The sequence below is a fragment of the Papio anubis genome, chromosome 14, assembly GCF_008728515.1.
Source record: "Papio anubis isolate 15944 chromosome 14, Panubis1.0, whole genome shotgun sequence".
Classification (NCBI taxonomy): Eukaryota; Metazoa; Chordata; class Mammalia; order Primates; family Cercopithecidae; genus Papio; species Papio anubis.
The window spans coordinates 91,387,656-91,401,533 of NC_044989.1; the positions used below are offsets into that span (position 1 = coordinate 91,387,656).

The following is a 13,878-nucleotide window of genomic DNA, read 5'->3' on the forward strand; positions in this document are numbered from 1 at the left end:
CCTGAGGCTGGGAGTTCAAGACCAGCTTGACCAACATGATAAAACCCCATCTCTACTAAAAATACAAAATTATCCAGGCATGGTGGCGCATGTCTGTAATCTCAGCTACTCGGGAGGCTGAGGCAGGAGAATCACTTGAACCCAGTGGAGGTTGCGGTGAGCCAAGATCACGCCATTGTACTCCAGCCTGGGCAACAGGAACAAAACTTTGTCTAAGAAAAAAAAACAAAAGAAGAAGAAAGACTCTCCCTGGCCTCATGATGTTCTCCCTTGAAAACACATTTTGCTTCCGGTTGGGCCCTGAAACCTGCACAGGAAGGACACAGTGTCATGGGCAAAGCATGGACATGGAATGGTGCATGCATGCTGGACATTGAAGCAGGGAGTTCAGGGGACTCTGTACAGAGATGGAGAAATGCCCTCCGTGTCCATCCTTGGAAGGAAGAAAAATCCTTAGACCCACAGAGAGCGCCAAACAGCTACTTCCCCCTTCACCACGGAGCTTTACCTGAACGCTGCAATTCCTGAACGGGGAGTATCCATCAAAACCAGGGACCCAAGAGATCAGAATGCTGTGTGCAGTGCTGTTATGGATGCTGACTTCAGTTGGTGGGGAGGGAATTGCTGCATAAAACAAAACACACACACACAAACACAATTAAAGATAATGAGAGGCTACAGCTACCAAACAAATGCATTAATAAATGGAATTATGTTTTCAAGAGGAGCCTCCCTATGCCTGAGGATAATTGTACCAGCCTGCGGATAAGTCTTCCAGTGAAGGGCCAAAGAAGTGGAACGCAGACCCACTGATGAAATGAGGCGGCCTTTGAACTGGAAAAGATGTGGAATACTCATGTCCTTTACGGAGTACATGTTCATGGACCCTACTGTGTGTACCTGGCTGGGCACTAGTGCACTAAAGAGAGACACAGTCATAGCTCTGCCCTCATGGAGCACACGGCCTGGTATAGGAGACCCACGTTAACCAAGAATAGGAGCGCCCTGTCACCAGAAGAGAGGGGTGCCACAGGAGGGTGTGTGCACACATAAGTGTGCATGGGTATGTGTGCATGTGTATGTGTGCATGTGTATGTGTGCATGTGTAGGGGGAGAAGCTTTCCAGGCTGAGAAAACACTAAGAGTCGGTTCAATCAAGAGAGCCAACTGCATCTGCTGGGGGAAGGGAGGAGGTGCGTGTCTGGAAAGGGTGTGCTACACCCTTGGCTACAGGTGGGTGAAGGGTAGCTATTTCAATTAGAATCCAAGAAGGATCTTAAATTTGGGGAATCTTATTGCTGTGTGCTGAATTTAATTCATAATAATAATTACACTCATAATTAAAAATGAAGGCTAACATTTCGTGTGCTTACTATGTGCCAGACACTTTGAGGGCTTTCTTTTATCATTCCTAGAATCCTATTAGAGAGCTAGTCTTACAAGCCCCATTCACAGATAAGGAAACAGGATGAGAGAAGTTAAAAACTTGGCAAAGGTCACAGATAGGTTGTAAGTCATACAACGGGGACTTGAACTCTGGTCTGCCTGACCCTGGAGCTTGTGTCCCTCAACAGGACACTGGAGGCCTATTACCAAGGGCAGCAAGTAGACGGTGGGAACACCAGCAGGGACTGTAAGTCTGGTCTACCCCCTGTCCTACTGTATGGCCCCAGGCACAGCTACACGCCCTGTCTACAACTACACACAGTTCTCTCTTCTATAAATGGGGAGAGTAACAGCACCGCTGCATGGAGCTGTGGTGAGGAATAAATGCAGGGAGCTGTGGATGAGGCCCGGGGCGGGGGGCGGGGGGGTGTGTGGTGAGGATGAAGGTGATGATGGAATAAGCAGGAGAGAAGGAGGAAGGTGTGTTAAGACCATATCAAGCGTGCCCTGGGGGCCACATTGAGGAGTTTGGGTTTTGCTAGTAGACGCACAGCATTGGGAATGGGGAAGAGTAAGGTTTGACTCACTTTCCTCTGCAGATTATTTGTGGAACTGCCCTAAAGCATCTGCCTTTCCAGACCAAAAGTTGACCACATATACCATAGTAATTATACATTAGAAGAAGAGTCTTAGTAGCTTTGATATAAATTTTACAATAAAAGAAAGCCAAAAACAGAAGTTTGGAGAATGATCTAATAGAACAAAATCTTAGCAGAGATTCTGAAGCATAAAATTGAAGAAGTGCTTTTCATTTTATATATTTTTAAATTTTAAGAAGTTTATACTTTATGAAAAAGTCTTTATAAACTCACACCCACTCATGAATTTTTGACATTCCCAACATGTCTTTTGGAAATCGTAATAATGGGAATTGTGATGAAGGAAGGAAGTTATACACTTCCTTCAGTAATAACTTTTAGTTTGGTTATTTTTTTATCCCAGTGAACTTTTAGGATATTCCCTTTCATAGCCTTTGTCCGGTTGATTTGCTGAAACTAAAATTAGCATCTTTTTTGAGCATAATTTCTTTTGTAATTTTGAATTCTCCTTCTGTATGTACCCAACCTTTAATTCATTATTAAACAAGTTCTGCTTTTTCCTTGCACTGCTTCCCTAAGGACAAGAGGAAAGGAACATGAGCCAAATAATTACGTCTCAATATTTAAACTAAGATCAAATAGTAAAACATAAAATTTGCTGGAATTTCTATGACACACTAAGGAGGATGATTTAATACGAGATAAAAAGGTAGTATCTACTTGTAGGTTTTTCTTTTCTTTCAAATTTCAAGGTTAATACCTTTGATCACACAGAAGGAGAATAAGGTAGATTGGACTAAAATGTCTCCACTAGCCTGGAGGCCTTCAAATGTATGCTTTTAATTCTATCATCATAACTCACTGCCAAGCAAGCTCAGCCTAGTGAAATCCTAGCTCAGAGGAACCAAGAGGAAGAGGGAGTTTAGGAGGAAGAGGGATAGGAGCATTGGGCTCCAAAGAGTGATCTGCTCCCTGCTTTTCCTCTGTCTCCCTGAGTCATGTCAGGCCTTGCTGACCTGGGAAGGACAGGGTCCATTTCCTAGATCATGCCCCAAGCCAGCCCCATCCCCAGGCCTCTTCAAGGGTTAATGAGTAGTTCAGGGTGGAAGAGTTTGGAAAAGTGAAAACAGGAACTAAGAAAGAGAAAACATTGTAGCTTATTTTCTTCTTGGAGTAAGCAGAGCTGAATGAGTGAATGTTTATCAAAGACCTATATGCCAGGCACTTCTGAGTAATTTTACTTGTATTCAATCAATAAGCCTCAACAACAGGTAGGTTCTGTAATTATCTCCACTTTTCAGAGGACAACACTGACACCAAAGAGGAGAAGTGAGTTGTCCAAGGTCACAAAGAACATCGGTGAGAAAGCCAGGACCCACACCCAGGCAGCCGGCTGCAAGCTCATGCTGCGTCCTCACCAGCTCCCAGAACATGCATGGGGAACCTAGTCTTGCTGCTTACCTTTGATGTTGATCTGCACTCCCTTGGATACGGTCAGCCCTTTGTCATTGTGGGCCTCACAACTGAAGACCGCCATCTCCGTCAGGCCTGGAATGGAAGGAGACTCATGAGACCAGCAGCAGAGAAACAGGCTGCTGTTCACCACAATTCTATGGTTGTCTTTGCATTATGTTATTTCTTGGTTAGTGGCTTTTGGGCATTAGGGTAAAGTTAATTTAAAAGGTGTGCTAGCTATGGAGAAACAAACCTGGGATTAAACCCAAGGCACCAAGAGCAAGGCAGCCACGGGCCCAAAAGGCAGCTGCTTTCATTTATTCAGATCCTGAATAAATGAGACATTAGGTAATAAAACACGATCATTTCGACTTTTACTGCAAATCGCTGGCCCCAATATTAAGGAAAGTGGGTTCTGAGGCTCGCTTGATAGGATAGGCTGCCTACCCCCCCGAGTACATACAGTGCCACTATGCTATGCATGTTTTAGAATACCAGAAATAGCAAAATAAAAGCCACGGCTTAAAAATCTCAGAAGATGTGTTGCAATGAATCATTTTTTAATAGTAAAAACTGGTCAATTCACAAGGATGTATTACATAAATGCAAGGCGTTATAACTAATCGAAGAGAAGACACTAGTGCTAAATGAAAAATTCTCATTTCATAGGCTTGAAGACATCTTTTAAAAATTGATTTATTAATTTTAAATAGGAAGACAAGTTACCCAGATCTTGTTTTCTAATGCCATTCTCCAATAAATGGAACCAGGGCTCTTGGAGAAATGGCTGATTCTCAGATTGGGGCAGGAAATATATGAGTCTGGAGTAAAATGTAAAACAAACACAACACACAACACACACACACACACACACACACACACGGAGAGAGAGAGAGACAATGATGCAGCATGTCAAAGAGACACAGGAGCTAACTCAAAGAGTTCCCAATGGCCAAAGCTAGAACAATTTGAGCAAGAAAATAAAGTAGCTTTGGATTATAACCCAAAGAAGAAAAAAATATCCAGGAGTCCCTACTGATATCGGTAAATAATTAGATAAACTGGAGAGAATAGACAAATCTTCTTGCAGAATAATTCCAAATAGTTTATTGGATATTCTGCCCTCAAAGAGGTGGAGCATAACTCCCCACTCCTTAATGGGCGGCATACAGTGACTCCTTCCAACAAGTACATTATGGAAAAAGCAAAAAAAAAAAAAAGAAAGAAAACTTTTGAGTGGAGAAACTGACAAACTACCTGAGCCAGATGATCAAGTGGTATATCATGTTGACAGAATGTACTCTGGTAACAGGTGATGAAAATGTCACTTCACCTCTATGGTCTTCCTCCCGAGGACAAAAAAAACCCCAGGCTAATCATAAAAAAAATGCCAGTCAGTTCTACATTGTTGGACATTCTACAAAACACCTGACCAGTAAGACCTAAAACCTGTCAAGGCCATTAAAAACAAGGAAAGTTTGAGAAATTGTCACAGCCAAGAGGAGCCTAATAAGACATAGATGACTAAATGCAATGTGGCGTCCTTGATGAGATCCTGGGACAGAAAAAGGACAGGAGGTAAAAAGCTAAGGAAATATCACTAAAGTATGGACCTTAGTTAATGATGAGGTATCCGTATTGGTTCATCAATTGTAGCAGATGCACCACACTAATGTAAAATGCTAACAATAGGGGAAAGTGGGGGTGGGGTTTATGAGAAATCACTGTATTATCCCCAATGTTTTTCTATAAGTTTAAAACAATCCTAAAATTTGATTTTTTTTTTTTTTTTTTTTTTTTAGATTGAGACTCACTCTGTCGTCACCCAGGCTGGAGTGCAATGGCGCAATCCCAGCTCACTGCAACCTCCACCTCCTGAGTTCAAGTGATTCTCCTGCCTCAGCCTCCCGAGTAGCTGGGATTACAGGCATGCAGCACCACGCCCAGCTAATTTTGCATTTTTAGTAGAGACAGGGTTTCACTGTGTTGTCCAGGCTGGTCTTGAACTCCCAACCTCAGGTAATCTGCCTGCCTTGGCCTCCCAAAATGCTAGGATTACAGGTGTGAGCCACGGCACCCGGCCTGAATGGTTATTTTTTAAAACTACAACTATACAGTATATACTATTTAGTTGAATCTGGAAACTTCTATATCTGTGGCACACAAAAACATCATCTGGCACACAGTAGTATCTTCATAAAATTGCTGAAAATATGCCACCATTTGCTTCTTAGCAGAAAAACTTATTTTGTTTTCTTCTGTCTACATATGTAAGAAATTTTCCATCAGATATTTTTAAACTCAAAGCTTGTCACTAATAGAGTAATCAAATATTTGAAGAATGAAAGGGAAAAAACCCTGCTGAGGGAAGCACAGCAGGCATCAGCCTAGAAAAGCTGTTCCTGGCCTCGACTGTGCCTGGGCTGTAGTCAAGCGGCCACTATGTGGCAGAGGGCTGTGACTGGGAGAAGCTGTAGAAAAGATGCATATCTGATCCCTTTTATATTAGTACTTCTCCTGAGGGGTTAAATGTGCATAAAAAAGAAAATCAGTGCTGGTGGGTTTTTGATATTTTCCATCTAGGTGGAAGGTGTCGCCAGTGTCTGCGTTTTCCTGACTACACGGGGGTCCCTCAGGGAAAAGCAAACCCATGCATCCCTGTCCTATGATTCGGTGGTAACCTTTCATTTCTTCAAAAATAACATTGTATTATACGGAGAATTTGACAGACACTTCACTGCATCTTAATTTTCCAAGATGAGGAATACTTCCCTCAGACTGGAGGAAAATCCTAAGCTGGATTGCTTAATTAAATTCTCTTGAAAATTTAAAGTGCTAAGAAACACAAACTCCCGGTAGGTCACTTCCTCTCAAGTGAGACAAGACACTGCTACTAGTTCGTGTAGTGAATTAGAAAATATTTACTGCGCTGAGGAGGAATATTTCTCTCACACCCATTACACCCCCATCTGTAAAAGGATCCCTGTGATACTCTGCCTCGGGGTCTTTATATCTTGTGCTTGTATTCCTCCCAGAGAATTTTGAAAAATATACGTGGCCTCTCACACATTTTGAAGTTTGCATCCTTAAATTTTTCATAATTTAAACAGTTTCAAAGCATGTAATTTGAGGTACCTTGAATATCTTGACACCAACACCCAGTGAAACGACTGCTCCCCAGCAGCAAGAAGTTTTCCTCCATGACTCTTCCACCACCCCCAAGAATTTCATCCTAATGGTACACATTTGAAAGTGGAAATGGCACGCATTTGAAAGTTTTTGCTTAAACCACAGGAACTTATTGGCAACAAAAATATACATATACCTTGAAACTGCAAAAATATTTTCTTCTGAATTGATTATACTCACTATTAGGATGCAACTGATCAAGACAATATAAGTGATTCTTAAACATAAGTGCAACTTCATTGGAAGGGCAACTCCTTCGCTGGACAAAATTTGGAATTTTCTTTTCTTTTTTTTTGAGATTGAGATTTGCTCTGTCACCCAGGCTGGAGTGCAATGGCATGATCTCGGCTCACTGCAACCTCCGCCTCTCAGGTTCAAGCGATTCTCCTGCCTTGGTCTCCCAAGTAGCTGGGATTACAGGCACGCACCACCATGCCCGACTAATTTTTGTATTTTTAGTGGAGACAGGTTTTCACCATGTTGGCCAGGCTGGTCTTGAACTCCTGACCTCAGATGATCTGCCCGCCTCAGCCTCCCATAGTGCTGGGATTACAGGCGTGAGCCACCACCCCCTACCAAAATTTGGGATTTTCTGTCTATGTGACAGTTTGGAAATTTCTTAACCCCAAGACAATGCACCCAGCAGCCATTCTCAAAATGTGGTCAAAGAGATTTCTGGGGATTCCAGAGACCCTTTCAGTAGTCCTCAGAGTCAAAACTATTTTCATAATAATAATAATGTATTACTTGCTCTTTTAATTCTCATTATCTCAGGAATGTATGATGGAATTTTCCAAAAGAATTTTCCAGAGGCTATACGGTACATGATGATGCCATAGCATAGATGTATTGGCCAATGAAATGTATACTTGTGTATTTTTGTGTTTTAAAAGTTTTCCGTTTTAATTTCTAATTCAGTAAATACAGATAGATATGACCCACATAAACAAGAACTCTGGTTCTTGATAATTTATGACCGTAAAAGGATCTTGAGGCTAAGCACAGTGGCTCGCTCCTGTAATCCCAGCACTTTAGGAGGCTGAGGCAGGAGGCTCACTTGAGTCCAGAAGTTCGAGAGTTACAGTCCAGAAGTTGCCCCAGCCTGGGGCAACATGGAGAAACCCCATCTCTACAAAAAATACAGAAACTAGCTGAGTGTTGTGACATGCGCCTGTAGTCCCAGTTACTTGGGAGGTTGAGATGGCTGAATCACCTGAGCCTAGGAGGTTGAGGCTGCAGAGAGCAGTCCAGCCTGGGCGACAGAGTGAGGCACACACACGCGCGCGCGCACACACACACACACACACACACACACACACACACACAAGGATCTTGAGACCAAAGCATTGAGAACTGATGCCTCATAGTGGTGATTCTAGACAGGTGAGAGAAGTCTTTTTTCTTTTGTAATGTAAGGAAGAGATGAAAGGAAAACAGGAGGTGGAAAGGGAGAACTGGCGAAGTATCTGGACTTTGGGCACTTTGTCAAGCATTGATTTTAAGAAAGAAGATAAACACAGGATGAAGATGAAGAGACACTGATCCCTCTAAGGGGTCTGTGCTCTGCTGATCACTGTTTCATGGTGAGGCCTCTGACACTGATTTTCAAGCCTTGGCATCACTTTTAACCTTCCAGATCCTAAGCTCCCAAGTGAGATGCCCATTTCATCCACAAGGCTGCATGAACTTGCAAAACCTGGCTTATATTTAGAAAAACTGACTTTGGCTCAATCAGAAGACACAGGAAGTTACTAACTTATCCTTTTTATATATTGGAGGAGACATCTGCAGGTTAAAATTAGTCATCTGACTTCAATTATTCTTAAAAATTCTTAGGAAACCCTTGAATATAAACTACAAAATCACATTGCAAACTTGTCATAAGGGGAAGAGCCAGCCCTATGGTAAACAGGAGGTTTATTTCACTGAGATCCATTATCCAGTTATAGATCCTATAATAGGATCCTGTAGTAGCAGAATTCAGGCCCAGTGGTCTTCATTCCTATCAGGCTTATCAACGCTGAAAGGGAAACATTATCACAGAACATGACTTCAGGTCAAATGGACAGTCATTTCTCCTGTGTGCTTCTTTTCATAGTGCACACAAGGTCAAAAAAACAATCTATAGCAAATGTCCTAGCACAAGACACCTACACCAAGTCTGAATTGCCTGGCAGTAACCACACAATGTATTAAAACAGTTTACAAGGTCAGGTGGTTAGCGCCCATATGCCGGCAGAGAGAAGAGGAAACTGGTTCAAACCAAAGGTAACTTTCTCCAAAACTAGACGGCACTTAGGCCAAATATAGTCTTCTTTGCTTAATTTTTTCTGTTAAACTTTCATGGCTTAACGGCACTGGCTTCCCAGCTAGACACTCATTTATAAGCCTTGATTGACTATAGCAATGAGAATATACTAGGAGAAGACAGCTCCCTCTCACTCGCCAGTTCTCTCTGTGGATAAACAATAACTACCAGACTGGAATAGACCTTGACATTTTATAGCCCCAAACCCTTGTGACTTTCCAGGGAGAAAAAGCATCCACCTCCTTAAGTCTCCACCCCACCACCCACTCTATCCTGAATGGTCCCGGGCACTGGAACCCCCACAATCTCCTGAGCCAGCTCCTCTTCTAGTGGGTAGGTCGTCCCCCTTATAGTAATTTCTCCTTTTCACCCAACTCCATTATGATGGTTCACGCCCCTCTTGCTTGGTCGTCTGCTGGTTTGAGAAAAGATATTTATGACACAGCTCTGAAACATATTTTTAAGGAACATTCAGTAACAGAATGTTCCCTTGAGGGAAGGACAATCGGATTGCTGAGGGAGCAACTCTTAAGAGCACAGTTGAGCCAGTTCTTTGAGTTCTCAATTAAGCAATCCTGCAAATTAACTAGATAAACAATTCTGTCCCTGCTTTCTTTTTTTTTTTTTTTTCCCTTGTATCCATCTTTCTACCAAAGGAAGCAACAAATGGAAGATCATGCTGCGTAAGTGAGGTAGCTTCTTAACTTGGACCTCTCTATCTGCTCTGCATTCATCCACTTGACAAATATTTACTGAGTATTTACTACAAGCCAGACATTTTTTCCAGAAACTTTGGATATATCCACGAATAAAACAAAGATCCCCTCCCTTACAGAGCTCACATTTTCAGGGAGGGAAATGGGCAATATATAATAACCTTGATAAAAAAAGTAAGATGTATGATGTATTAGAAGGTGATAAGTACTATGGAAAAATAGAAGACCATCAGAGGGTCAGGATGGGTGGGGAAGCAAGCTGTAATTTTAAATGATGGGTGGGGGGCATCAGAGGTGGTTCCTTGAGAAATGGCCTCTGAGGAAAGAGTTGGGGTGAGGAAAGGGGCCAACTTGATACTTGGGGGCCTGGGGAGGTTCTAGGCAGAGGGAACATGTGGGAGACGCCTTTGCCTGTTTCTCTTGTTGGGTGGCAAACCCAGAGCTCTGAGCAGAGAGCTGATACGATCTGACTTGTATCAGGATTGCTCCAGCTGCCATATGGAGAATAGACCTTAAGAAGACTGGTCTCTTAATAGTTCCAAACGTTTTTCTAATACGTAAGATGGGTATTAAAAAATGCCTCACTAGCCTGAGCAACATAGTGAGATCCTGTCTCCACAAAAAATTTGAAAAAAGCTGTTTATCCCTGTAGTCCTAGCTACTTGGGATGCTGAGGTGGGAGGATTTGCTTGAGTGCAGGAGTTTCGAGGTTACAATGAGTAGAGATGGCGCCACTGCATATCAGCCTGGGTGACAAAGCAAGACAACAACAAAACTGCCTAATTATCACAGCTTGCTATGTGATTCAAAGTAATTCTTTACAGAAAGTACTGTGGGCATTATGAACTAATTTGTATAAATTCTAGTTATTATTACTCTTTCTGTTATTACAAGGATAGTAATAATTACATCCAACTAACTAAAACAAAAGCTAGCTTAGCTGTTTCCTAGATGTGGATTTAAATATAAAATGAGTATTTTTTTAAAAAGAAAAGCCTGAAAGATCAACGCAAGCCCACCACTGTTAACAGAAAGGCAGGTCAAAATTGGCAATGAGTTAGTAACTTATTGTATATAAAAATAAAAACAAAATATAAAAAATTTAAAAATATATGCCAGAGCTGGAGCTCTTATCTGCTAACTTATAAAGCACTCCACCATTGAACACCATGAAGCGCAGTTCTGCTCTTTATTTTGAGATTTGGTTTTGCCCATGATAAAAATTCTTTAAAAAAGAAACTTTTTATTTTGAAATAACTTTAGACTTACAAGAAGTTGCAAAAATAGCAGAGTTACTGTGCACCCTTCACCCAGCTTTACCCAATGATAAGATCTTACGTAACCATGGCATAATGATCAAAACAGGAAAGTGACTTTGGTACAATAGTATTAACTAAAATACAGGCCTCACTAAGATTTTACCAGTTTCTGCTTTGTTTTATTTTGGGGGGAAGAATGAGTGTATAGGTTTATGAAATTTTATGACAGGTACAGATTTGTGGCTACACAACTGTTCCATCACCAAAAAGAAGCTCCCTCATTCTACCCCTTAAAGGAACATCCTATCCCCAAACCTAACCCCTGAAATTGTTCTGATATGTTCTCCATTACCAAAATTTTGTCCTTTTGAGAATGTTATCTAAATGGAATCATACAGCACACAACCTTTGAGATTGGCTTTGTTCACTCAGAATAACATCCTTTAGACAAATTACTTCTTTGCTCATGTTCCTTAAAGAAAGCTCATACAACACAGAGGAAAAATAAAAACTTGTATCGAGAGAAAAGGCATACGACCTTCCCATTCATAAACAATGCTTGCTCAAAGCAGTCCAAACAATCAGCTATTTAAACCAATTAGCATTCCCTCAGTAAAAGGGGTCGGCAAAGTTTACTTAGAGGTCAATTTCAGACAGAATGGCGTCTCCCTGCCAACACTCACTGCTTTATTTACATCAGCATGTCAGGGGCGGCTGCTCAGCACAAAGCCCCCAAAAGCTGACCTCAGCACCCACCTCCTCACACGTGAATTACTGGGAGGGACTCAGGTATCAAACTAAAGCTTCCTCAAAATTAAAAATATATTTAATTAAAAATAAGTTTTTACATAGTTCTTTTGTAACATTACAAAATGCAGACACAAGGGAACAGTCAGCAACTAGCTGACTTGAGAGTAATCCTGTGAGCCCAGCACAATCCCCACATTCAGCAGCCTGGGCCCCACGCCCTTCCTCCCCGGACTTATTTTAGCCCTTTGGGTCTACAGAATGGACATGAAAGATCCTGTTCTATTAATTTCACAGGACTGGCTGGAGATATAAATGAGAAAAGAGAGAAGAACTTAAATGTAAAAATAATTTTATAAATACAAGTTACTTCATTATCATGATGTCCCTTTGTCCCAGTGATAGGACCTAAAACTCAGGGACTATTTGTAATTAATTTGTTTGTTCATTAGTTCATTCATTCATTCACATAGTTCTTACGTGCCAGGTGCTGTGCTGGGTGATGGGGCTAACCTAACCAATAAATCATACATAATAATCACCTGATTAGTAAGTCTTCTTGGAGGCCTGACAAATAGATAGAGGGTTTGTGCTTCAATGCAATGGGGAAGAGGCCTTGTGAATACACAGACAAGGGGGTGACCAGGAAGGTTTTCAGAGGAGAACCATGATCTGTGTGTCAGGTGAACGGGGGTTTGACAGACAATGAGAAGGCAGCTTGGCAAGAAGGCACAGTGCACTCATAGGCCTGCAGAAAGCTCATCAGGCCTCACAAGCAGGTGCCTTTGCAGGTGAGGCAGGCAGAGATCCTGGGAAAGTTGGGCTGAAGCCCCAGTGGGTCTCAGACTTCAGGGTAAAATGGTAGATTTTAACCTGCACGTAGTGGGGAGTCATGCCAGGAACGAGAAGCTCTGTATTTTAGGAGAACCTCTTTAATCACAAGTGGAGCATCACTCACTATGGTGGTGGGGTAGTGCGATGAGAACAAGAAAGCTGGGACCATAGGTAAGAGGTGACAGCAACAGTCCTGGCGATGAACCAGGAAAGCCTGAATTAAGGCCATAGTGGTGGAAGTGCAGCACAACTGACATTTGAAAACAATGTACAGGGCCGGGCACAGTGGTTCACGCCTGTAGTCCCAGCACTTTGGGAGGCCAAGGTGGGTGGATCACCTGAGTTCAGGAGTTAAAGACTAGCCTGGCCAACAGGGTGAAACCCCATCTCTACAAAAATACAAAAATGAGCTGGGCATGATGGTGGATGCCTGTAATCCCAGCTGCTTGAGAGGCTGAGGCAGGAGAATCGCTTGAATCCGGGAGGCGGAGGTTGCAGTGAGCACAGATCACGCCATTGCACTGCAGCCTGAGTGACAGAGCAAAACTCCATCTTAAAAAAAAAAAAGAGAGGCCGGGCGCGGTGGCTCAAGCCTGTAATCCCAGCACTTTGGGAGGCCGAGACGGGTGGATCACGAGGTCAGGAGATCGAGACCATCCTGGCTAACCCGGTGAAACCCCGTCTCTACTAAAAAGTACAAAAAACCAGCCGGGCGAGGTGGCGGGCGCCTGTAGTCCCAGCTACTCGGGAGGCTGAGGCAGGAGAATGGCGTAAACCCGGGAGGTGGAGCTTGTAGTGAGCTGAGATCTGGCCACTGCACTCCAGCCTGGGCGACAGAGCGAGACTCCGTCTCAAAAAAAAAAAAAAAAAAAAGAGAGAGAGAACAGTGTACAAGTCTTGGTGATGATTGTTGGATGGGCAAGAGAAGAATCTGGGGAAGTTTCAGGTTTCTGGCTTGAATATATGATTACTCCTCCAGACCTTCATTTCACTGTATAGCACCAGTTAGACCATCTTCACTATCAAATAGGCATTTAATAAATACTGTCACTAAGAAAAATAAAGTCAGCAGCCCCACTTTCCAAACCCTTCACAAATAGGAAAACTGCCTGAGCAGTGCAGTATACTGCGTATTCATTTAGAAACTAGAATTTCAACTCAGCAGTGTAAGTAAGAGTTCTTCATTTACAGACACATTTGTCGCTACTCTGAAAACTCTAGAAAAGCTGGTGAAGTGTTAGTGAGGATTTCCACTATCGTGGTTCAGTTTTTGGTACCCGATGGCCCCTGATGGAGAGTGAAGTCATCATGCGCACCCACATTCGGAAGCACCTTCTGATGAATGTTGCCGCAGGTGCTCTCCTACTGGGCACTTCTACAACTAC

The 13,878-nt window shown here is 42.5% G+C and overlaps 1 protein-coding gene across 1 annotated transcript in view; it reads right to left on the reverse strand.

The window, feature by feature from the left end:
• The window catches only part of MERTK (MER proto-oncogene, tyrosine kinase), a 133,624-nt gene that overhangs the window by 62,173 nt on the left and 57,573 nt on the right, over window positions 1–13,878 (reverse strand). Inside the window, exons 5-6 of the mRNA XM_021925202.2 lie at window positions 3,447–3,533; window positions 509–624 (exon numbers count right to left, since the gene is read on the reverse strand). Coding sequence (XP_021780894.2) covers window positions 509–624; window positions 3,447–3,533 — 203 coding nt within the window. The remainder of the gene's footprint in view (window positions 1–508; window positions 625–3,446; window positions 3,534–13,878) is intronic.